This window comes from Onychostoma macrolepis, chromosome 19 (assembly GCF_012432095.1).
Source record: "Onychostoma macrolepis isolate SWU-2019 chromosome 19, ASM1243209v1, whole genome shotgun sequence".
In the NCBI taxonomy this organism is placed as follows: Eukaryota; Metazoa; Chordata; class Actinopteri; order Cypriniformes; family Cyprinidae; genus Onychostoma; species Onychostoma macrolepis.
Genome location: NC_081173.1, coordinates 7,208,678 through 7,235,827, shown reverse-complemented (window position 1 = coordinate 7,235,827; position 27,150 = coordinate 7,208,678). Strand labels below are relative to the sequence as shown.

The 27,150-nt window shown below is 36.8% G+C and overlaps 1 protein-coding gene across 1 annotated transcript in view; it reads left to right on the top strand.

Annotated features, from left to right (window-relative positions):
• Window positions 1-27,150, top strand: part of rims3 (regulating synaptic membrane exocytosis 3) — an 85,614-nt gene that overhangs the window by 2,547 nt on the left and 55,917 nt on the right. The window contains exon 2 of the mRNA XM_058752646.1: window positions 8,647-8,935. Within this exon, the coding sequence (XP_058608629.1) occupies window positions 8,686-8,935 (250 nt within the window). The 5' untranslated portion in view covers window positions 8,647-8,685. The remainder of the gene's footprint in view (window positions 1-8,646; window positions 8,936-27,150) is intronic.

Sequence of the window (27,150 nt, the reverse complement as noted above, 5' to 3'; positions counted from 1 at the left end):
TATTTATTATTTATTTACTTATTACTTATTTAAGTCAGCAGTGTTCCCTGATCTAGAGAATTACCAATAAAAATTATAGAGATAATTGGAAGACATCTTTTATTAGTGACATGTAGGTCAGAACCATTATACAATCATTTTAAAAGTTTGGAATCAGTAAAATTTATATTTTTAAAGTTTTTGAAATAATTATGCTGATAATGTCTGCATTTAACTGATCCAATAATATTGTGAAATATTTTTACAATTTAAAACAACTGTTTTCTATTTTAATATATTTTAAAGTGTAATTTATTCCTGTGATCAAAACTGAATTTTCAGCATCATTACTCCAGTGTTCAGTGTCACATGATCCTCCAGAAATCATTCTAATATGCTGATTTGCTTATTATTGCTGATTTATTATTATCAATGTTGAGAACAGTTGTGATAATATTTTTGTGGAGACTGTGATACAAACCTTATCAACCATATACTTGAAATATGTTGGCTAAGCATTCATGTCTACATTTTCATACGTGACTAAGGTGTTTTTATCCATACTGTTTACGCAATTAACCTAATGTGACCTTTGAAATTTAGTTTGTAATATGTAAACGCAAGACTCTTAGAAGATTTCGGTGCACTTTGAATACAAATCATGTCTTTGTTTCCTTACAGTGAAAGGTAAACATGCCCCCATCTTTCTCCAGTAATTGCAGCATCATAACGCTAGGATTAAACTCACAACCAAAGGGCACATTAAATATGCAGCTACTCTGCAGTTGACTGCAACCCTTATGCTGAGTGCTGCTACACATTCTTTTTGTCTGCATCCCTCTTTAGCCCTCTATCGTTTCCTCACTCATGCATTTTCTGGCTGAATTTAGATGGATTTGATAATCAGTGACGCACAAGGTCTCATATAAAACATAGAGAGCGAGAGGAGAGTGTGAAAGTGAGAGTGTGAGAGATAGACGGGTGTAAATCAGTGTAAGTCTGCTGTGCGCTAACATGAATCAATGTCCCCCGACCCTCCACCTAAACTGAGGAGCTCACACTCACCCGAGAGAATTCACTTCATCACCCACTGAGAAAATGAGACGAAGAAGAGAATGAGGGAAGAAAATGAATCAATTATTGAATTGTTTTCATTTACCATTGTTAATCAGGCTAGTCAATTAAGAACAAGATGCTTATTAACACAAGAATATTGTCATCCTGAAAAAAGGAAAGGGAGACAATTAAAGGAACAGTTCACCCAAAAATGAAAATTTACTCACCCTCAGGCCATGCAAGATGTAGATGAGTTTGTTTCTTCATCAGAACAGATTTGGAGAAGTTTAGCATTTCATCACTTGCTCACCAATGGATCCTCTGCAGTGAATGGGTGCCGTCAGAATGAGTCCAAACAGCTGATAAAAACATCACAATAATCCACACTGTAATCCACTCCAGTCCATAAATGAATTTATCTTGTAATCTGAAAAGCTGCACTTTTGTGAGAAACAAATCCATCATTAAGGCGTTTTAACTTTAAACCATCATTACTTCATTACTTCTGGCCAAAATATGAGTCCATAATCCATAGTAACACTTTCTCTAGTGAAAATCCATCCCCTGTTGTCCTCTTACAGTATATCAAAATCAACCAACATATTTGTTTAGAACAGTTTTAGACTGTTTTCACTCATGAACTGTGCTTGACCTACGCATATTTCTCTCCTGATTCAGACAATGTTACTTGCTTAAAGTTAAAAACATCTTAATGATGAATTTATTTCATATAAACACACAGCTTCTTGCTTCACAAGACATTAATTGATGTACTGGAGTGGTGTGGATTATTTGTGGATTATTGTGATGTTTTTATCAGCTGTTTGGACTCTCATTCTGACGGCACCCATTCACTGCAGAGGATCCATTGGTGAGCAAGTGATGTAACATCTATGACCCGAGGGTGAGTAAATCTTCAGTAAATTTTTATTTTTGGGTGAACTGTTCTTTTAAGTGGCCTTTTATTTCATTAATGTTATATTATCTGCAAGTACAGCTTCTTTGTGTGACAGATTGAAATTTAAATTCAATGTAATAGCTTGGAAAATAGCAGAAAGAGAAATACTAGTTTGGAACATTTAGGTATGAAAATAATGAAAATTTTTGAGTGAACTGTCAATTTATATGAATGTAATACATCACATCAGACATCAAATAGAAGGAAATAAACAATGCATAATGCAAGATACATAGAGTATTGTTTAATTGAGAACAACTAGATAAGTTACAACGATAAACAGAGAATATAAGAGCTGCCAAAACACAGTGTATATGTAACTCCTTCCCATTCTGTCTGATAACTGTGTCAGCACCATGGTTAAATAAGAAGCGAGAGATTTGGAAGAGGGCTGAGAAAGGAAGCAGTGAGGGAGGAGAGCAGGAACGTAGGATGACAGGGACAAGAAAAGAAACACGGAAGGACCATTCATTGAGCTCATTTGTGTGCTGCTACAGACGAGATTGGGTTTTCATTTTTACTAAATGTTCTGTACCTTTAGTTTTTGTTCTTTGTATCTCTGGACTTTGTGGATTTAATGTACTCACACAGACTCTCTTTGTTCCCTTTCCCTCTCTTCCAAAACACTTTCCTGAGGCAATCAAAGCTCTCAAAGTAATGAGTGTTTTACCTAACTAACCAGCCACAACTACGACAAGGGACAACCAAGATTCTGCTGGACGCTTATTTCTGCCATGTTGCACTGGGTAGCACAGTGAAATCTCAGTGGCTGAAATTACCACTCCACTTAGCTGAATTAATGCTACATTTCATCTAAAGTTAGATGTGAACTATTCCAACTTGAAATCTTAGACTTCCAACCATAATGACGTTCCATCTCTTGTGAAAAAGAAGTATGCTTACAGGAATAGTTCACGCAAATATGAAGATTTGCTGAAATTGTACTCACCCAGGCCATCCAAGATGTAGACAAGTTTGTTTCTTCATCAGAACAGATTTGGAGTTTAGCATTTCATCACTTGCTCACCAGTGGATCCTCTGCAGTGAATGGGTGCCGTCAGAATGAGAGTCCAAACAGCTGATAAAAACATCACAATAATCCACAAGTAATCCACACCAATCCAGTCCAACAATTAACAACTTGTGAAGTGAAAAACTGTGTGTTCTTAAGAAACAAATCCATCATTAACTTCAAACGAGTCCTCTATCCATAATATTGCTTTCTCCAGTGAAAAATTTGTCATATCTGAATCAGAAGAGAAATATGCACAGATTAAGCATCGTTTACAAGTGAAAAACACTTCTAAATATGCCAGTGGATGTCAGTTTTAATGAGAAAGGACATAAGAGGATTTTTTTTCTGGAGGAAACTTTATTATGGATGATAGACTGTTATTTTAGGCAGAAGCGACAATTTAAAGTTAAAATACCTTAGGGATAGTTCACCCAAAAATGTAGTCATTATTTACTCACCTTCTTGATCCAAACCACTAATTCATGGAGACACAAGCATCGGGGCTGTTTTTTTTTTTTTTTTTTTTGAAGAATGCTGGATATCAAACTGACTATTGCTGGTTGCTATTACACTATTGATGTCAATGGCTACCGTCAACTATTTGATTACAAACAATCTTCAAAATATCTTTTTAGGCAATAACATTTTTAAACATTTCTTTACTCTGTGAAACTTTTATAATAAGTGAAAATGGACTCAGTCCTCTGTTAAAGCCTTAATTGAGTGTGAAATAGTTCATGTCAGTATATGCAAAATGTTCAAATGCTGGTACATTTGGTACATGGTAGTTTTTCAGTTCGGACTATTCCTTTGATTCTCTCTCACACACACAGCTAATGGTGTGTTAATGGAGAGAGTATTGTGGGCTGCTGTAGTCCAGGCCTCCTTTTAGCTGTGTGTGTAAGCGAGCGTGACTGTAGCATTACTCATGCCGTGACACAGCATAGCTCGTGCGATGAGAGAAACTTTATACAGACAGCATGTAGAGGACTGTGTGTTTGAGTTTGGCGTTCACACATCTACTTCCTCGCTCTTCTCTCGCCCTCAAGTGTGATGTAGAAGCGACCTGGCCTGAAATCTCTGACTTAGAACATGAAATGAAATATATCCTTTCCAAAAATATACAGAAATAGAGAAAGAGGCACCAGAACAATCATGACGTACATTGAAGTGGGCGGTTAAACAAAATCTTAGTTCATGCTTTGATTTTATACCACCGTAACTATGTTTCACAATACAGTTATTTTTGTCAGGAAATTCAGCCCAGTAGTTTATATAGTAAATAAAAATGTGGTAAAGATATTTTTGGATAGTCGGATGAGTTAAATATTTACTAAATGATAGCATTGTTGTTCTCATTTGATTATTTTCCCATTTTTGGACGCAAAGCATGATTACTCAGTTGAGTCTCAGTGGAAGCACATCAAATGAATTCTGTATGAATGTGGCAAGTTGCATCATTGCTTGCCAACCACAAATGTAAATTCAACTTTTTTGCAACATGTCACACTGTGTATTTTGACATTCCTCCATGTTTTTTGGTTCCTTGCATGTGTAAGTAATTTAATGCATTTCTGCCCACTTATAATTGATATATCTATGGTATAAACAGTGCACCAGAATCTACTGGTTCATACATTTCTACCATCTTGTGATATTTACCAACCATCATACTGGCCATCCATTTCTTAAAAATAAATGTTCCAAAAGCGTGTTTTTGTAGTGATGCCATAGAAGAATTTTATCTGAAGAACCTTTTTCCATTATTAAGAACCTTTTGTGCGATGGAAACATTTCATTGATGTTGAAGGTTCTTTATATATAAAGAACTTTTATTTCTAAGAGTGTATAGTGTGCATTAATGGCAAAATATATTTTTGGTGACACCTCCAAAGACCCTTCCTTATGTTGTCAAACCTTAAAACATATAATTTGTTTTCAATAAAATAAGTAAATTTTTTCCTCATCCAGTGTACTGATTAATAACTGTAATTACATGTATCCATTGCCCAGAAACTGACGAGGCCTAAAGCAATTATGATTTCAACTCTATTAACTGTAATTTGATTAATTGGTTACTCATGTGCTCCACGCTCACCCTGATGGCTCAGTGAAATGCAGTTGGTAAGGATTCAATGAACACATACACTTCTCAAGAAATCTTGATCTTTGTTTCTTCAGTGAGGCCAGACGTGTCTTGGTTTTAAACCAAGAGGAGCCCAGATGGCTGAGATTTTTGTCAACGTCATCCCAAAGAGCTCATATCATTCATCTTATCTCTCCAACCCATAAAAAGAAGCGTAAGGAGATAATGTGTTGAGCACAGGTCCAAATTAAGAAATTCCTGTATGGAGAATTGGGTTAACAGGCCAGTGATGGATGGGCCGCCCCGTTTTCTCCGGTGACTAATGACGACCTCTTCACTTCTTTGAGATTTGGGCTCCTCTGCTGTGGTGAGAGTGATTGAGCGTGTCTGGGGAGGGTCATCTTGGTGTTTGCTTCTCCGCTGAACTACTTCTAAAGGACCGTGTTCTGCTGAAGTCTATAAAATTGTTAAAACACCCTTAGGATGACACCAGCATGAATTTCCAAGCTGGTTTTTGACAGATTAGTGTTGGTCCAGCTGGTGGATCACATGCAATGCCCCAGACAAAAAATGACGAAGGTGGCATTGACCCGTAAAATTGAATATTTAGGGGCTACATTTCTTTTTTAGTTGAAAATTGCAGATCACTCTAGTGATTCTCATAGTATTTGGTCTATTTAAATATCATTTGTTTAAAAAAATTTATTTCTGTGCTATTTAAGAAGTATAATAAGATGTTGTAACATTTATCAATTGAACCTTGCAGTTGGATCTCGTATAGAAAACAATGACAAATATCAAGCCTGTTTATTGATATTAAAGTTTATTTAGAATACCATTATTAATTGATTACAATAACAAAACTATGCTGTGAATGTGTATCTTTAAGATGAAATACTGTATGAACAATGAGCAAAAATACAAATGAAATTTCACGAATCTAAAGTGTACCTCACAATCACTTGCGGTTCAGTAAGAGAGTCAGTTGAGTAATGCCCATGAATGATTCACTGAATCTGATTCAACCCAATTACTCTCAGGCTGCGTCCAAAACCACATACTCTCTAGGTTTTCTTTTCCTGTAAATGCAAGCCCTATACTCTTTAATAGAAATGCATTACAAATACTCTTATAAATATGAAAATTTATTTTTTTTGTGTGTAAATTATTGCATCAGTTTATCTGTTGTACTGCAAACACTTTCTTCACTACTGTAAGTGATGTTACTGACAGTGCACAGTTATCAGCCACAATTACAGTCCAGCCAAATGGAACATTTACTCAGATTTGGCAAAACCGGTACAATATGTGTTCATTTCATGGCCCTCAGAGCTGTTGCTCCATTTCTTTTCATCTGGTACTGTAGACTTATTGTAGATTTATTTTGCATTGTCTTAATTTTTTGGTGCGAGATTTAGTTGGGTGGCGTAAGAGCATGAATCAGAGCCTGAAAGTGAGTTTGATTTGTGACAGTGTAGTCACACTTTACACTGAGGATATTATCCTGACTCTCCGTCTCTGATGTTTATAGTTGCTGGTTTAACACCAGCAGGTTTAAAGGCAGCTGAGGCTATTTTTCTGCTTCTCCTTGTTGGCAAAACGTGGAATGGGGTGCCAAATTGGGCACTGGGTCTGGCACCAGCAGCTTTGCCAGCGTGTCTGTGTAAAATGGTATTTGTGATTGAGAGAGTACAGCGACCCACAAGTTCTTGCTCTATTAAGTCCTGTCAGGACACTGTAAATAAATGGGACCCACTTCACCCGCTTCTAGTTGACCTCAAAAGTGTCAGGCTTTGTCTGCGCGGTGCGGGTCGACACGGGTGATGCCTTGCTGTAATACAGTCTGCGCAGTGAGACGTTTGATAAAAGGTGCCCTCTTAATCTGTCTGTATTTATCAGCGATCACACTTTAGAGCTCGAGGCACGACGGCAGACAAAGCAGCTGAAGGCCATGGGTCGCTTTGATCGGCCAAGCTGCCACATTTCAGCCCATTGTTCTCTGCTCATCTCTCTCAGCCATTCAGACCCCATATACACGCGCCTAAATCTACCTGATTACTATGATAAAGACTTACCCTGCTTTCTTTTCATTTCATTTTCATTTCAAAGGAGTGTTAGTCCAGATCCAGCTCTAAATTATGATTATTATCACTCAGGGAGGCAGGCTGATTCATTTCCAAGAGGGAGCACTGCCACGGACCCAGAAACACTTGAGCTGATATGAGAAAGCGCAGATCAAAGCGGCAAGTGGAGAGCAGGGAGAAAGAGAATGAAAGTGCAGAAAACAAACATGCAGATGCTATTCACAGAGAAGATAAAACGCAGATTAGGCTACACTTTTTATCATTTACTGCTCAAATTCGCCAAGCAGATGAACTTGAGGTTGCAATGCATTGTGGGGAATTGTGTGGTCACTGATTTCTGATTGCTAGTGCTTTTAGATGTCATGCCAGTCCTTCTGAATCATTTATCAACCTAGCATCATTCTGCACACATGAGCAAGAGCATTTCATGTCCTCATATGCTGAGCCAAGCCACACGAGAGAAATATGTGTGCTAATTTGAATCACAATTTATGATGTTTGAAATGCACATCTTAGTGTTCATTTAAACGTATTCTTCTCACTTTCAAATGTTGTAATTATCATTTGAAAGCTTAAAAACACTAAATTAATCCTGTGAAAACTGCTTTGAAATCTGACATTTCATTACTGTGGAAATGGTAATTTAAATAATTTTAGTAGTGTTGTTAAATGATTAATCGTGATTAATCACATCCAAAATAAAAGTTTTTGTTTACATAATATATGTGTGTGTACTGTGTACATTTATTATGTATATATAAATACACACACATACAGTATATTTTGAAAATATTTACATTTATATACTTATATTCATATAATTTATATTATATATAAATATATTTCATATATAAACATACATTTTTTTCTTAAGTACATGCATGTGTGTGTATTTATATATACACATAATAAATATACACAGTACACACACATATGTGACCCTGGACCACAAAACCAGTCTTAAGTGTCAATTTTTTCGAAATTGATATTTATACATCATCTGAAAGTTGAAGCTTTCCATTGATGTATGGTTTGTTAGGATCTGACAATATTTGTCCGAGATACAACTATTTGAATATCTGGAATCTGAGGGTGCAAAAAAATCCAAATATTGAGAAAATCGCCTTTAAAGTTGTGATTCAGCTTTGCATCAAAGGAATTAATTACATTTTAAAAGATATCTAAATAGAAAGAATTTACTTTAAATTGCAATAATATTTCACAATATTACAATTTTAACTGTATTTTTGATCAAATAAATGCAGCCTTGGTGAGCATAAGAGACTTCTTTCAATAACATTAAAAATTCTTACTGAACTTTGAATGACACACAGCCACTGAAATTAAGTATAGAGTAAAGACTCTTGGGATTTGATGTCAAACAAGAATATAAAAAAGTTTCATAGAATGGATTGTTTCATAATTGAATTGTTGCATCTAACTTTTCACCCTGTGTCTTCCTCCCCAGCATCAGTCCAGCCCAGTGCCCAGAGGCTTGTGTAGGACCATGATGCTCAGCAGCTCAGTGGACGTACCCAGCCCAGGCGGGATGAGCGCGGTGGCGGCCCGGAACGTGATTCGCAGTTCCAGCATCAGCGGCGCCATGTACAGCCTGGAGAAGAGCCCCAGCAGCAAGGGGCTTGATGCCACAGGCCTGGCCGGAAACAAGAAGCGCCGCTCCAGCCTGGGAGCCAAGATGGTGGCCATCGTGGGTCTGTCACAGTGGAGCAAGAGCACACTGCAGCTCAACCAGCAAGGTGGGCAAGCTTTGAATACTGCTGTTCTCCATCAGATATGCTTGTTGTTTTCTTCACCTCTGTTCGCAGCCTGAACAATTTCACGCCTTGGTTTGTCATTTCTGGTGTGGAGTTTTTTCTCACTTCATTTCACTTTCCTTCACCTCCTCTCGACGTTCTTGTCCTTATTTGACTTTCAAGGTTTCATAAGGTTACAAGTCCTGTCAGTCTCAGTCCTCAACTGTTTTGAGGACCATATGCAAGACAGAATTATTATTACCACATTTTCTGACTTGGGGATTTTTACAAGAAAATAAAATCATTCATGTTTTTAGAGAAATGAGATTAATTGCTATTATAAAACAATAGGCTACTTGATATTGCATTAATGCAAATAACATACAAGAGTCTAGCACAACAATATCAGTAATTTTATTCCAAAGGAAACACTCCAACCAACCATTGCAAAAAAATCATGCTTAACAATTTTCCTTCCTGCTTTCAGGAAGACATTACATTCCAGAAATCATATCAAAGCGGCTGAGCACAGCCAAGCTTCAAAAAACAGAAACGGAATAACTTGTCTCTGCAGAGCTGCAGGTTTAACCAGTCTAACATACATCTAGACAAACTTTAATTTTTACATGATCAGGAGGAACATGTACTAAGTATTCCCTAGTTTTGTGAATGTTTTAGACAGATGCCTCTTTCCAGCCGTCATATTCTTACTCATGTTGTTGATGTTCATTTTGAAGTGACAGGAGAGTTAGTGCATTTTCATTTATCACTTTCTAGAATTTTCAGATTTTAAATTTATTTTACTACACTTTTAATGGGTAAATATATATATTATAAACAATTGCAAAATATTTCCAAGAGTAAGGTGTCTGTAGTCCTCAATATGTCTATTTTTGTCTTGTCAATTCTTCTCTTATGTTCTGGTCACCATGACTTCTCATGCTCTGAATCAAACTGTTCTTGCACAACTCTGTGGGAGCAAATGCAAAAACCTTTAGAAAAATATATTGTATACATTTATGACACATGGATGTAGTTTTATTTTTTGTGTGTTTAGTCTGGGACTTTCAGCTGCAGGTATATATATATATATATATATATATATATATATATATATATATATATAAAAGGGATACGTTATATTTGTTTATTTTCATATGCTGTCTGTTATGTCACTTGGTTTCACTTTATGCCACACGTGTTGAGTGTTTCAACCCACTGGTTAGCAGTGTTGGCGAGTAACTAGTTACATGTAACAGAATTACGTAATTTAATTACAAAATAAATGTAACTGTAATCTGTTACAGTTACTGAGAAATAATGTGTAAGGAAATTACAGTTACTAAGGAAAATGTTAACGATTACAAAGGTGGTTACATCTGAATATTTTCACACACATACATACACACACACATACATATACACACACACACACACACACACACACACACACACAGATTTAACTGATTCCTTTCCCAAATTGCATTGACTGCTCTAAAATATGAGACACCAATGTTTCAGGAGTTAAGGACACAGAATAGGATTTTTTTTATTATAATCTAAATTAAAGTGAAAAAGGATTTTGAAAGTTTGATCAGTGTTGAGTACTACTGTAAGGTTAACCCTGCCAGCATGTTTTAAAATAATTAACAGCTGCAAACTGTTAGTTAGAAATGTAGAAAAGTAATCAAATGTAATCAGTTACATTACTTTAATAATGTAATTGAAATAGGTACACTACTTATTACATTTTAAATAGGGTAACTTGTAATCTGTAACCTATTACATTTCCAAAATAACATTTCCAAAATAACCTTCCCAACAACGCTTTTTAGCACACAGTGTTACTCTTATGTTCACTTCCTCATCAACAATATTAGTTATAAACTATAGTGGAGCTTCATTGTGTTCCACATTGATTTAATGAAAATATTTAATGGTAGTACTGGGAAAGAAATAGTTTCTGGATAAATATGTTTAGATAAATATCTAAACAATTTGTGATCATGTTTCATTGGTTTCCATGATCTACACACACTTTTTTGAATCTTGCACCTATTACCTGTCTTTTTCAAAACCCTAAGTATAACATGTAGCTCATAAGCCCTATTCGGACGGGACTAGTTTTCTAAACTACGTTTGAGTTTCGATTCTTATCACCTGACGTCTGCGATTTTCATGTACCAATTCGGACGGGACTAACATCTCCGTGTTTATTACAGAGGTGGGAGGGTCTATTTTGTACATCTGGGTGTTTCAGAGGTCACGCGCTCTGTATGCGTGCATTGTGTGTCATTCGGATTGATTACCATTAATATAACAGTTTTACTACAAATACCATGGTGAAGTACAGCAAAACCATGTTAATGTGTGGTTGCTTTAGTTTTACTTTAGTTATTTATTTGTAGTAAACCCGTGTTTAATTTTCATAAAGGTGCATATGTAATTAAAACATTATGTAATTGAGTGCAGAAATGAACGCGAGTAATTTTACCTGATGCAGATATTGCAATAGCCAGTCTGAATGGTTTATGTGATCTGACTCTTGATTTTATTATTGTTTTTAATGTATTTACTTATTTTTTCCTTGCTGGGAGGAAAATATATCAAACATGAGCGCGGTAAGAGCGTCTACGGTAATTCACGTTGGCCAAAACACACATCTCAAAACACACAAGGAAAAATCTCACCGGCAATCACAGACATCGCATTCGGACGGGATTAGTTTTCTCAGAGGATCACTGAGTTTGCTGAAAAACAGTAGGTAATTTGCTCTGGAATTATTACAGAGGTTGTGTGAGAAAAACACAGACATGGCAGATTCGGACGGGATTAAAATCACCAAGTACGTCTGTGAAACACACATTTCTCTAATGACCCCCTGTAAAACTAGTCCCGTCCGAATAGGGCTTTAGCTTAAATCTGCTCTGATAGCTTCCAAAACACTTTAGTATGGTCAAACACCTTTCACATTCTCCTCAGAAAGTGTATGAATTTAGTCATCAATTTGTGTTTAAATAGGTGCAGATGTACAGGGAAGCACCTTCATTAGCTGTTCTTCATCTGGTCTGCGTGTTTATTTGTGGCCGTAGGACATTAATGCCGTGTGTTAGTCAGCAGAGCATGTGTAGTTTGCGCCCTGCTCTTAGTCAAGCACTGAACAGGCTAACCTTCCCATCACCCTGCATGACTCATGGATGACTGCATGTGTGGCTGAGTAACACAGCATAACCTTGGCTTCTCCCAGGAATAAACCTGCATCTCAATTCCGTTTGTTTAGTTGGTGAGAAAGACAAGATTTCACCGACCTGTCTGAGGACGCTTCTGTCGTCTGCAGCCCACTGCTCTGCCTTTCTTTTTATACCCTCTTATTTTTGCTCTCCTCCGGTGTAATTGTGCTCCTGTGAGGTAATTACAGACTCTGTGACCAGGGGGAATCGTCATGTAACACTCTCACTCTCTATAAGGGTCAACAGCAGCCCACGAGCGTTAACACAGATATGTTGTGTGTTCATGTGAGCCATCCTGGCAAACGCAGATGAACCTGTCAAACAAATCCAGCTGCCAGTTTGTAATGACTCTTGTAATGAGCACATCGGGTTAAATATATTTTTGCTGTTGACTGTTTCTTCGGTTTCAGCACAGTTCAGAATTTAAGAACTGTCTCTTTTTTGATTCATGAGGGTCAATTTTAGTTGAATTGGCTACAGGATGTTGAATAGGAATTCAAATTGCAATGACAGCACAGTCACCCAACAGAAGGACTTTATTAGTCCAACAGTTGTTTTTTATTAATTTAATTATGGCTGTTTGTTCCCTCATATGAATAATATGTTTTTCTCAACTGATTAGATGTATTTCTCTAAACTGTCAAAACACTTCCTTTGCTTTGACAAACATTAGAGCATTCTGGGCAATGAAGTTTCATCCACCATGGGCCATTTTGTCCTATATAATTATTAATAGCTTATTAATATGAATTATTTGTATGATAAATTGTATTATTAGAATAGTATTACTTGACTTAAATATACAGTGGGGTATATATAAAGTCTGAGACTACTAGTGAAAACATTTTAATTTAAATTACATTATCGCCGTAACAATTTGAGTGAAACAATTAACTGAAAAAAAAAACATCCCATAGAAATAAACGTCTGTGATCACTGTGAAACATTCTGCTAAAATGGAGAAAATTTAAGAATTGAGGGATGAATTGAGACTAGGCAAAGTTTTTTTTTTTTTTTTAAATGGTTAAATTATGCTGGATAAATGGTTAAATTATGCTGGATAAATGGTTAAATTAAAGTGGAATCAGAATCGAGACAAATGCACCTCTAAGGCACTAAAATGCGAAAAGTGTCATTTCAAAGCGATAAAAATATCCCAAAGAAATAAACAATTTTTACTGATGTTCTACATCATTTGGGAGTTACACACTGTTTAATCCAATATATTTTTGCAAGATTTTAAGATAGGGGTTGACTGACATGTGTTTTTCAGGGCCGATGCCGATTATTACAGATCAAGTAGACCGATAACTGATACTTTGAACTAATATTTATGTCTGGTGTTAAAATGAAAATTAATGTCAAAATTAAGGGCTCAGACAAAAACTTTCTTTAAATGCCTTTAAATTATTTTATCGGCAAATCGGTTCAGAAAATGACCGATGCCGATAACCATAAAAATGCTTAATATCGGCGCCGATAATGTGCCAGATCGGTAATTGGTCAACCCCTATTTTTAAGATTTAAAACTTTTAAAAAAGGAAAAAATACTGCCTGTAGCTTCGCTCTTTAAAGGGATCACTCACCCAAAACTGCAAGATCTGTCATAATTTACTCACCCTCATGTCTTTCCAAACCTGTGTGGCTTTCTTTCTTCTGTGGAACATAAAAGAAGATATTTTGAGAAATGTCTCTTTTTATGTCTGTATAATGGATGTAAATGGGGACCAGCAACATACTTCAAAATATCTTCTGTTGTGTTACACAGAAGAAAGTAGGTCATACAGGTTTTGAATGACATGGGGTTGAGTAAATTATTTTTTCAAACCTTGTGCCAGTAAATTAGGATTTGTCAGTAAAGTTATAAGGCGTGGCTTCACAAAGGGTCAGTTCTCTTTCTATCTCTCTTTCTTTCTCTCTCTCAGTACCTTATGTTGGTGCGTATGTGCGCTTTATAAAGGATGACCTTTTCAGTGCGCTGTCGTCTCCCAGCAGGGCTGATGAGTCTCAAGGGCTGGATGTATTGTAGGTTTGGGGCTCCAGGGTTCACTTGTCTGGGGCATCAGGGCCAGCGCCTCAGCACCCATCTGCCCTTATCCTGGATAACTGCTTTACTTTGCTCTGTCACATTTCTACTTCCACACACCATGGATTCCAGCCAAGCAATTTAATCCGATACTGTGGTGTGGGTCTTATTCAGCTCCGAGTCAGTGATGCAATAAATGTGAGTGCATAAGCTCAGGGAGCCAAAAGACGGCGGAGAAATTGAGTGATGAAGGAGAATCGAATGGGTGATTGACTGACAAGACTGATAATAGACTTACTGTTTAAGTGCTTAATTTTTTCATTTATACTCGGCTACAGGCCAGGATGCTGATGTGGATGTGGTAACAGTGTCAAAAAGATGGATATCTCTCTTTTTTTTATAATAATAATATAATGTTAATGGAATAAAAGGCCACTTAAGTGTACTTAAAGAGAGTTTACACTTATTTTAATGTGTTGACTAACATTCTAAAGCACATTTAAAGTACTTGATTATAATTTTACTGTTTTGTTATTCAATATTTATTCAATTTATTTAAAGTTAATAAATATGAATATATTTTAAATATAATAAGGTGTACTTATGCTAAGGTGTCTTATGTGAGTCAAAAAACATTTTAAAATTTAAGTAATTGCATTTAATATTAATTTAAACTATAATACATTTTTATTTAATTGCAATTAGCATGCAATCAAGTGCCAAAACATTAAGTATTCTCTTAAAATATATTGTTTACGTAAAAAGTACTCTTTTTAAAAGCATGCTTAAGTATACTTCTTTTTTACAATGGTAGCCACATACATGATACATCAGGATATTTCTGCAAAAACCAAGATTGTCACAGTGTGTTAGGCAGGGAAATGCAGGAGACTCAGGAATCTTCAATAGGAACATTTAATAGTCAAACTTGGAAACATGGAGAAGACACACACACTGAACATAACTAAGATCGGACAAAGACTGAGGGAGAACTGAGGACTTATAAACCTGAACCCAACAAAGAGAACTAATGAGATAATTAATAAACACAGATGGAACAGAATGATCTAATCAGGGAACAGGAAACATGACCAAATAAGGGCAAAACGGAACGAACACGTGACAAAGGTTTTTCACAAATTTGAAAGCATAGCTAGCTTTGTTAGCATAGCAATTAGGGATGGATCAATATATTCAATTAGTCAAACAACAAAAGATGCCAGTAAATTTAGTGAAATAGAGTAAATTTAACTTGTGAGGTTATCTAAACTTAATTTATTTTTTCATTTTGTTTCAGTTTTAGATTTTAGAATAATGATAGTGTATTGTGCTTTAGCATGCTTGCTAACAGTCAAACAGTAGCTATGTTACTTTCAGGTGAACTTTTAAAGTTAATATCACAGGTTTATGCGAAGTTATTCATATTAATTTAGACAGAGAACAGATGAAGATTCTTATAACGTATTCAGCTAACCAAGAAGGCCAACCTTGAAGAATGTAATCAAGGCTGAACACCTCTTAATAAGCTCTATATTAATCCTCATCATAGGCTTGGACGATTTAAAAAATGAAATCAAGCAGCTTACTTCCTTTCTATCTGACATGTATTTACAATCGATTAATTTCGAGCATATGGGTGAGTCTCTGTCATGGTACAACATGGCACCTTCACTTTCCAGGAGCACTGAACGGCTCTGGCAGGCAGGCATCACTGGCACCCGCTCCATCTCCATGGCGACAGCAGGCGGCTTCACGCCACTCACCCGACCCTTGGTTTCTATTAAAACACAGCTGACAGCACTCCTTCCGAAATGAGCTGTCAATCTATTTGCTGTGGGGCCTTTGTACCGCAGGTCATGCTAATGAAGGGAGTGGACCTATATTTAGTTATATCTGAACATGACACTGAGAGGTAGCAAACACACACAGTTCCCTGCCTCCAGACTTCAGTCTTTTTATTACATGGTCTCGCTGCAGAGAGGCCAGTCTGCATGTGTACATGGAGCAACAATTAAAAAAATATCTCAGATGGAACTCAAGAACAACCCCTAAAACAGACTAACAAACTTGATTGCATAATCCATTGTGTAAAAGAAGTGCATTTAATCTTACTGAATGTGCACATGTAGTGTACTTCAAATATTAAAAGTATATCGGCACAGACCGATAGGTTCTAACTCAATCTGATATAATGACATCATTATTCACATGGCACAGCTGATTGGTTTTTGCTTGATGTAGCAGTTGCAGTGTGCTTCAGAAACCCTCCACCTCCCCCACCTCCACCTTGAGAAAATTGCCTTTAAAGTTGTCCAAATTAAGTTCTTAGCAATGCGTATTACTAATCAAAAATGAATTTTTATATATTTATGGTAAGAAATTTACAAAATATCTTCATGGAACATGATCTTAACTTAATATGCTAATGTTTTTGGCATAAAAGAAAAATCAATAATTTTGACCCATACAATGTATTTTTGGCTATTGCTACAAATATAACCCAGTGACTTAAGACTGGTTTTGTGGTCCAGGGTCACACATGTTGTATGTGCAGCAGCAGTATTTCGCAAATGCTCACAGAAGCTTGTCTGTGGATGTTTTGGCAGTAGCAAGTCTCAGTACTTACTCTGCAGCAACGTAGATCTATTCCAATTCAGTCCTTAGATCTATTCTAAGATCAAACACATTAACATTGTCATATACATTAACAAACTTTCAGAGAGTTGTCATGACAGAAATATTTTTGTAATTGCAGATAATAGTAATGAAATAAACTTAAGTGTACTTAAAAAGAGTTCACTTTAATGAATATGTTTATTAACACACTTAAGTACATTTAAGTTTAGTTATTTTTTTAAGGTACATTATAAAGTACCTTATTTTTTATCCCTTATTACTATCTATCACTCTTCAAAAAGACTAACTAAACATTACTCAAATGTAATCTTTAGGAAATGTCAAAATCAATATCATTGATCATCATTTTTCATCATTTGTTGCATTTAAAAATTGATTTTAGTTTTTAGAGTTTCATTTTTTTTTGTCATTGATTTAGTCTATAACATTTTAATTTCTGTCATTTATCAGTTATCGGCCATGACCCAAAAATAATTTTCAGGGTATTGTTTTGGCCACAATTAAAATCTTAATCCGTCTCTACCCTAATTATTATATTCCTGAAGATGTGGTTACATTTTTCGTTTCTTGAGATTCACCCAGTTAATTTGAATCCAAGTGTATATTTTCACTGTATAAATGTATGCAGACTTTGCACCTCACATGTCCTACTTATAAATCATGCACTTTTGGTCTCCTGCACCATTTCCATTTCAGTCTTGTTTTATTCATTGCAAAAATGCATTGTTCTCCATGGATCACTGCAGCAGAAGCTAGAGAACAGCTTGTAGGTTCTTAGGCAAGCAGACTTGTATTTTTTGTATTACATTATCAACCTGAAATTAGCCAATTACATGTTTTGTTCCATTCCTGTGGCTTAAGGTGCAATAAACCTCCCACTCGGTTTTGCTCGGTTTCACAGCCTTCGATCAAAATGTGTCATTAAAATCAATTTGGACGGCTGTTACACACTCCAGATGACACGCCGATCAATATATTGATCACAAGGGCGAAAGCAGGTGTCGTTTTCTGTGTAGCGTCCTACATTTTTCTCCTGATAGACATCTCTTTCACAATGAGCACAGCAGGACACAGCTTCACAGGGGCAAACAGCCTCCATTCCCACCAGCAGAGGTGACATTAAGAAAATGGCATTGAACAGCTCTTGGACTCATTCATTGGCTTTGTAATTGTGCTTGGCCTGCTTCCATTAGGATCATGAATTGAATGTTTAGTGGCTCGTAGCTCCTCTTGAAAATGGCTAAACAAGATCATCAGCTAAACAAATGTATGCTGAAATGACATCACAAGGACACCAAATATTAAGCAAAGCAAAGAATAGCTCACCCAAAAAAGAAACTACTCCCTTTATTCAATATCAAGTCGTTCCAACCCCGTGTGACTTGGTTACTTAAGTGGAACACAAAATAGTGCAGTGTTTTGTTCATTTCATTTCTGTGCACTTTGTTATTTCCACTTGAGTAACAGGTGCATTTCCTTTTTGGAACTCGCCTTTATTCACTGCTATTCTTAGCAGGTAAAAGAAGGTGCAATTGTGCACGGTGAGCTGGAAAGAGCGTCTCCGACCCGGTAAGCTCTGAGTCATCCTTCCACAGCTCCAACCCTTCTCTCCTGGCAAGCCCTGCACTCCCAAAAACAGCTCCGGCACAGACTCAGTGGAGAGCACCTTTGGTCCTGCTATGAATCTGCATTACCTAAAATCTCTTTGCACAAACAACAAAGACATGCACTCAGAAAATGTACCGGCTCTGCAGCCACAGCAGGCAGGAGAACCATTGAATGAAGATGTGAGGTTTTGTTTGATTTTATATTCCATTTGATGAGATCTTCTTTCAGAAGAGGGGTATTGTACTTCATAGTCAGACCGTATGCACTCTCACATTAGGTGTATGTGTTTGACTATCAAGTCTTGTGGTTGGTACATCTAGTAATCAAGATTTACTATTGTTCACACTTGAATTTGGCTTGCTGGTGTTGTTTTACAATAAGATTCAATTAACCTAATATTAATAAATGTTGTTAAAATGTATTTGTTGTTCATTTGAGTTCATGGCATCTAATGCATTAACAAATGGGGAGCATAAAACTAATAGTGCACCTAAAAAATTTAATTCTTACCTTCATGTGGTTCCCAACCCATAAGACTTTTGTTAATCTTGTAAACACAAATGAAGATTGAAGATATTTTGAATAAAACCTGATAGACTTCTGTCCCTCTGTTGAAAGTCCTTTACACCAAAACTTTCAAGCTTCAAAAAGTCCATAAAGACAAAGTAAAAGCAATCCATATGATCAAGAGGTTTAATCCAAGAGACACAATCGCATTTTATGATGAACAGATCTCAGCTTTTTTCAAATATAAACATTGATTACATACATAGTTCTCATGAATATGGTTAAAAGGAAGCGGAGACTTACACGCTATGCAAGAACCAATGAGGTTTGTTCTTGCATATCAAGCAATCAGCTTCATTTGTGTTTCAGAGATAAAAGTCTTATGGGTTTGGAATGGCATGAGGGTGAGTAAATGATGAAGAACTTTCATTCTGGGTGAACTTTGGGTGAACTTTAATAAATCACTTCAACAAATTGTAAAATATGCTTTATTGTAAAAGTTGCTTTAAAATCACTAAAAACATATAGAGACCGCATACAATAAATACTGGCAAAATCCATAACTAATTAATTCATTTTTCATGTTGTTTAACTTTTTACCTCAACATTTTTTTCATGCTCAGATGTATGTCACAATATGAAGGAAAAGATCTGTTGCTACTTCCATCTTGTTAATATGTCTCTTTCTTTAGATTAAGGTCATGAATACTGTGGTATGTCATTTTAGCCCAGTGACGAATGAAAGATTCTCAAGCAATACAAATTATATAGTTACAACTCTGTTATATCCTAAATAGAATACTTACATTCATCAGTGTAATAAAGTTCAAGAAAAGAAATCAACGTGTTAACTGATTTCGCAGTTGCATCTGTAACAATAAAAAGCATAAAGTATTAAATGTTTTGCTGTGTTCAGTCATACGGATCATTGCTTATTGTTGTCGTGAGTCATTACTCTCTGCTCCCTATTCTGTTGACACAGGGCTCAAAACTATTGTTAGAAGTGTTTGTAGTCTAAAGAGCTGAAATTCAGTCCTATGAGTGCCGTTCCCCTTGAAAGTTGGTTAGCATTCGTAGATGTCATCTCGAAGAGTTGTACTCTCCTTGTGAGGCACTTCACTGTTTTCACTGGCGTCCCTTTCTGTCTGCAGTCTCAGAAGCGCTGTGATGATTTTGGAAGCTGTTCTTGAGCGATTATTCCTCTCCATCCTCTTTCAGCTCTCCATCTTTTACTGTTCCCTTCATATGTTGACACCAGGCTTGACATGATAACACAGTTCCAGAAGTCGATAGCAATGGAATTTTTCACTAGTTTTGACACCACAACTAACTCTGCTAATGAACATACTTCTTCATTTAATATCAACATATATTAACTTTGAAGCCTTGAAGTGTTTCTCAAGCATTTTGTATGTGAGTGAAAGTCACAACCAGGGTCCAAGAAGAGCATTCGTGTAGCATTTTGTGCTACCAGTACTGTAGAAAGACTGATATTACCTTTTTATTTTAGTATTGACAACTACTGAAGTACTGGTACTTCTGAAATCTCTAGATGATACATTTATGAGTTCCCGACACACTTAATATCTGTGTCCGGCTCTTGCTTTTTAATCTTCTCAAGGGTGAAGTGTACTTTACTGCTCATGCTCTTGCTTCCTGTCGCTGCCTTTTTCACTCCCTCTCTCATCTATCATTGATTTCTCTTTCTTTTCTATCTCTTTGCTGTGTACTTAGCCCTCCTTTTCCCAGAGCACAGGTCTTTCTTTTTGTGCTCTCATGTTGTAAATGTTTCATCTCTCTTCTGGCATTCTTTACTCCTCTTGCTTTGTTTTACCATCTATTCCTGGAAAGGCGCATGCTGTGGGCAGCAAGGACTTCAGTGAGTAGATTAACCATAGGAAGTGCATTTTGAGGTGTCACTGAAACTAATACTGACAAACAGTAAGGAGCTGTATTACACATTAATGCTGAACACACGCACTTTTGATCTAAAGAAGCTTTTGTTCACAAACATACAGTAAAGGCTCTGGAAAATGCAGATACAGCTCTACTGGGTGCTTCTTTGATGATACCTACTCAGATTTCATTAGATGTTACCTAATGATCCAATGTTTTCCAAAGTAGGGTTATGTCAGAATTGAACTGAAAATGCCTTTTAAAATCCAATTTGAAGGTAGCAAACAGGACACAAAACTGCACTTCAAATTTGAATGTAAGGAAGTAGAATTAACATGATTTGACATTTAAAGAAATACATATACAGTAATTGCAATTTTGAAGTACAACCCGAATTTGAATAAAATGAAAACTAAAAGAATTTCAAATCACATGAGCCAATATTTTAATCACAAATTTTACAATTTTATGCACAAAATGAGCTCATTTCAAATGTGATGCCTGCTACAGGTCTCAAAATAGTTGGGACGGGGGCATGTTTACCATGGTGTAGCATCTCTTCTTTTCAAAACAGTTTGAAGACGTCTGGGCATCGATGTTATGAGTTTCTGGAGTTTTGATGTTCAGGGCTCGCAAAATTTCAAAATCCCTGGTAGCCCTTCGGGCAGGTACTCTTCAGATTTTGGTAGCCCGAAAATTAATTTAACTAGCCCAAATTAAAAAATATATATATATTTTTTTAAATATAGAAAATCAGATAGGAGTTTAAATGTCACTCAAAAATATTTTCAATACACAAATATCAACAAATATGAAGGAAGGAATCTTATTTCACTATTTACAGGGTATCTGCAGAATTTAAAAAAAATTAATTTAAGGCAATTTATGACCCATTTTAAGAGCTGTACAAGTAAAATGAACACAGAATGAGCGAGGTTGGACAATGTCTATGGTAACATACAGTATTGAGCCATAAAATTACATGATTTACAGTTCAGATACAGGTTTTCACAAAAACAAAAATCTTATACAACAGCGTTTCAGGCTATAGACCAGGGGTGCCCAAACTCGGTCCTGGAGGGCCGGTGTCCTGCAGAGTTTAGCTCCAACTTGCCTCAACACACCTGCCGGGAAGTTTCTAGTATGCCTTGTAAGAGCTTTATTAGCTGGTTCAGGTGTGTCTAATTGGGGTTGGATCTAAACTCTGCCGGACACCGGCCCTCCAGGACCGAGTTTGGGCACCCCTGCTATAGACCATTTTTATGAAAAGGGATAAATCAAGCATATAAATTATTATATTAATTTAAACTAATAAATATTACTGTCTTAATTGTTTAAATTTTTAGAAGGCATAACTTCTTTCTCATTTACAACTCTATGTATTTGCTGCGTAAAAAGTTGATATTTGCATTGATCTGAGCATAAACAGCAAGAAAGGCTTATTGTAAATGCAAATTCATTCTCTGCCACGAGGTGGCGCTTTAGGAGCGCTGAAATATTGCGGTTTCCCTAGAAACACTGTACACAAAGCAGCTCCGTGCTCATAAACGCTGCTTTATCAGGAATTATAGGTAATATGAAATTAAAATGCCAACGACACGTTTCTGAGGACAGTCGGTTCCCTTCAGATACATTCACATAAAGACATCCGCGCCGCATTTTGACTTGAAACTTGCAGCGCTCATATTTATTCAATGACATCATTGCCTTTTGAAGTTTAATCCAGCCGTATCGTGACTCATGTCTTTCCGTCCCCAACTGTAAGACCTCTAGAAATTATAATTAAGACATTTCTTATACCATTTAACGTATTTAAAACTTTTTATGGCCTTAAGTTTGATACAACTCACTTTCAGAGTTTTTAAGGACCCGCGGGAGATCTGTGTTTAAGGAGCCCGTCGGGCAGGCAGTGATAAATTTTGGTAGCCCGACTGGAAAACGCAATAGCCCCGGGACGTCAGGCTAGCGATTTTGCGAGCCCTGGTGTTGGAATTTGGTCCCATTCTTGCCTGATATAGGTTTCCAGCTACTGAAGTGTTCGTGGTCGTCTTTGACGTATTTTTCATTTAATGATGCGCCAAATGTTCTCTATAGGTGAAAGATCTGGACTGCAGGCAGGTCAATTCAGCACCCAGACTCTTCTACTGCGAAGCCGTGCTGTTGTAATAGCTGCCGTATGTGGTTTTGCATTGTCCTACTGAAATAAACGTCATCTGGAGGGGAGCATATGTTGCTCTAAAACCTTTATATACCTTTCAGCATTCATAGTGCCTTCCAAAACATGCAAGCTGCCCATACTGTATGCACTTATGCACCCCCATACCATCAGAGATGCTGGCTTTTGAACTGAACGCTGATGACATGCTGGAAGGTCTCCCTCCTCTTTAGACACGGCGTCCGTGATTTCCAACAAGAATGTCAAATTTGGACTCGTCTGACCATAGAACACTTTTTCACTTTGAAACAGTCCATTTTAAATGAGCCTTGGCTCACAGGACACAACGGCACTTCTGGACCATGTTCACATATGGCTTCCTTTTTGCATGATAGAGATTTAGGAACTCCGGCCTTGTCCCTTACGCACAGAGATTTCTCCAGTTTCTCTGAATCTTTTGATGATGTTATGCACTGTTAATGATGAGATTTGCAAAGCCTTTGCAATTTGACGTTGAGGAACATTGTTTTTAAAATATTCCACAATCTTTTTATGCACTCTTTCACAGATTGGAGAGCCTCTGCACATCTTTACTTCTGAGACACTCTGCCTCTTTAAGACATCCCTTTTATAGCTAATCCTGATGTCAATTAATTTAATTAGTTGCTAGATGTTCTCCCAGCTGAATCTTTTCAAAATTTCTTGCTTTTCAGCCCTTTGTTGCCCCCGTGCCTGTAGCAGGCATCAAATTTTAAATGAGCTCATTTAGTGGATAAAAGTGTAAAAATGTCTACGTTTAAACATTTGTTATGTTCTCTATGTTCTATTGTGAATAAAATATTGGCTCATGTGATTTGAAAGTCTTTCAGTTTTCATTTTATTAAAATTTAAAAAACGTCCCAACATTTCTGGAATTCGGGTTGTAGAAAAATTATGTTTGTCAAGACAAACTTTGAATATTGGGAAACACTTTATTTTAAGGACCAATTCTTATTATTGACTCGTTGGTCATTATAGCATGCATATTACTAGCATATTGGCTGTTTATTAGTACTTATAAAGCACATATTAATGCCTTATTCTGCATAACCATATTTTAGATCCCTTAATTGTACCCCATACCTAAACTTAATAACTACCTTCCTATTAATAAGCAGCAAATTAGGAATTTATTGAGGCAAAAGTTGTTAATAGTTAGTTAATAGTGAGAATTGGTCTCCAGACTAAATTGTGACTGAATGGTGGACTGACAAAATCTTGTTTGAAAGTTTTGCCTTGAAACCTTTATAGGCCTTACTGAAAGATTTATAGGCCTTATGGACAGAAATAAATATGGATTGATGGATGGATGGATGGATGTTTAAACCAAGCAAATACAAATGTACATGTAGTTTATATATTTTATACCTTCTTGTCATTCCTGTCCTGGACTTAAAAAATTCACATTCCATTTCAACTTTCTGTGGGGCCTGACCAATTCGATTCGATTCGATTCATGATATGAAATAGAGCCAGTTCTTGTGCAACCCTGTTTCAAAACTGTTAACTGTGTTAAATCACCATGAACAACAGTAGTCACATTATCTAAGGTAAGCATAAAAATTATATATTGATAATAATCAGAAATGTTTCTTAGAATGATTTCTGAAGGATCATGTGACAGTGAAGACTGGAGTAATGGATGATGAAAATTTGACAACAGAAATAAACTGTTTTAAAATATATTACAATAGAAAACAGTTATTTTGATTTTTAATAATATTTCACAATATAACTGTTTTTACTGCATTTTTTAAATCAAATAAATGCAGTCTTGGTGAGCAGAAGAGACCTCTTTCAGAAACATTAAAACATCATACCGACCCCAAGGTTTTGAACAGCAATGTAAATGCGGTCAGTTTTGATTTAATGTCAATCTCTAGTAAATGTTAGTGTTAATATTAATAAAAGATGATTGCAGGCTCAGGCTGTGAGTAGAGAATGTGGCTGGCTGAGTCTGCGCTCTAACACAGAGCTGAGATCTGGGAATTGACTCAAGAACAATGCCACAACCGTACACAAAAGCGCTCGCAGGTGCTAAATATAGCGACGCAAGTGACAACGAGCAAGAGATCCGCCAAACAGAATGAATCACTTCAAAGCAGCAGTCTGTCTGGCGGGCAGGAATGGCTCCATACGACTGTGATCACATTAGCAGACCTGCTTATGACAACTGAGGGCGCTGACTAACATAACAGGATAAGCATCATTTCTCTCTTTAATGATGGGAAATTGAAACTAGGTCTGGAAAACAGTGCAATGCTGAGAACAACAACAAAAAAAGCTATAAATATATATATATATATATATATATATATATATACACACACACACAGTATATATATCTGAAAGCTGAAAGCATGCCAGCAGCCTTGCCTGTCGACTGTGTATTGTATTTGCACTGGAGGTTTTGTTTTTGATCTTTATTGACTCCCAGTTTTCTATTTTTCGTGCTCTCTTCATGTGTTCATTAATAACAGTGCTTACCTGTTTTGCTCGGTCATCTCAGAGCTGCTGTAGTGAGGTGTTTAACTGGACTGACTGATCATATGTGAGGTGTTATGTTTTTAACACCAGCAAGCAAAGAACGCACAGAGACCGCATGGTGAACTATTATATCCTTTATTCTCTCTTCTTGACTCTATATCATTAGAGTTCCCCCTACTGGACACAATCAGTATAGTCAGAAAAATTACATGAACACAACATATTTCCCCGTTCTGAAAAGCATTTAACCGTTATTTTGGAATCAAAACTTCCGCTATTCCAACAAAAGCCATATTCGAATTAACGAATTAACAATAGGTTAAACCTGAAATAATCTCAATATCAATAACACATAATTAAATTCTGCACACATATACTCTCGCATTAGTAAGCTACTCAATCACTAGTAACATAACTGAAAGTAAACAACTATAGGCCTAACCTACCCAATGAACAAGCCAAACTCAATCAGACGAATGGACTATTTCCAATATAGGAATTTCAGTTCCCAAAAACAGTCCCTAACTCTTTGTTTAAGTGATTACAAAATCCTTAAGCCATCCAGGACTCTTCTTCTGTCTCGGTCTCCTGGGACTATCAATCTCTACATTAGGCTCCTCCTGAGGAACATTAATAGGTATTTTTCTATTTTCTGGGCAAACAGCTAAACTTGCGGTGTTCCACGCCTTCCCATCAGCAAGAATGTACGTACTCGGGCCAACTTGCCGTTTCACTGGCACAGGACTAGAAAACCTCGTAACACCTTTTTTACCAGCTGAGGTTTACGTATGCGAACCATATCTCCTGGTTTAAGCCTCAGCCATTTGGCACCTTTCCTTTTATCAGTATACTGCTTGCTCTTCTTTTGCATCTTTGCAACTCTTTCTCTGACGTTGCTGTAGTCGTCCTTATTGTGGACCGGCAATATATTCAGTTTGGTATGCATCGGTCGACCTCTCATCAGCTGAAAAGGAGTCGCATTGGTAGTGGCATGCGGAGTCGCTCTGTAAGTATGTAACATCCTAGTGACTTCTGACTTCCAGGGTTTCTGCTGCAATTCTGCTAACTGGATACTATTTTTCAGGACCCTGTTGAAGCGTTCCACACAGCCGTTAGCCTGCGGATGATAGACACTAGAGTGAATGTGCTTGATTCCACGTTCCTTCAGGAAATCGGTAAAGACAGATGAAACAAACTGTGGGCCATTATCAGTCACAATCATACAAGTGCTTCTTTCTCAACTATTGAGTATTTTCTCTCCGCAGCTGAGAGGGTATGAGAAGTGAAAGCAACGATACGATATGCTCAATGTTGTCAGGCTGCAATTGAGACAAGACACTTCCTAATCCATAATCGGAGGCGTCCGTGGACACAAGTGTAGGCAGACTCGGATCAAATAGGGTCAGCGGTGCGCTGGTGACCAGTATTTCTTTCAAGTTCTTGAAACTTTCCTCTGCTTCCGATGTCCATTCAAGTGTGAGTGTATCAGATCGCAACAGCACTCTCAGTGGTTCCACTACTGTCACGTAGTTAGGAATGAATTTACTGAACCATGAAGTTAAACCCAAAAAGGATCTGAGAGCTTGCAAATCAGCTGGTACTGGAGCCTCCGCAATGGCCTTAATGTGATCTG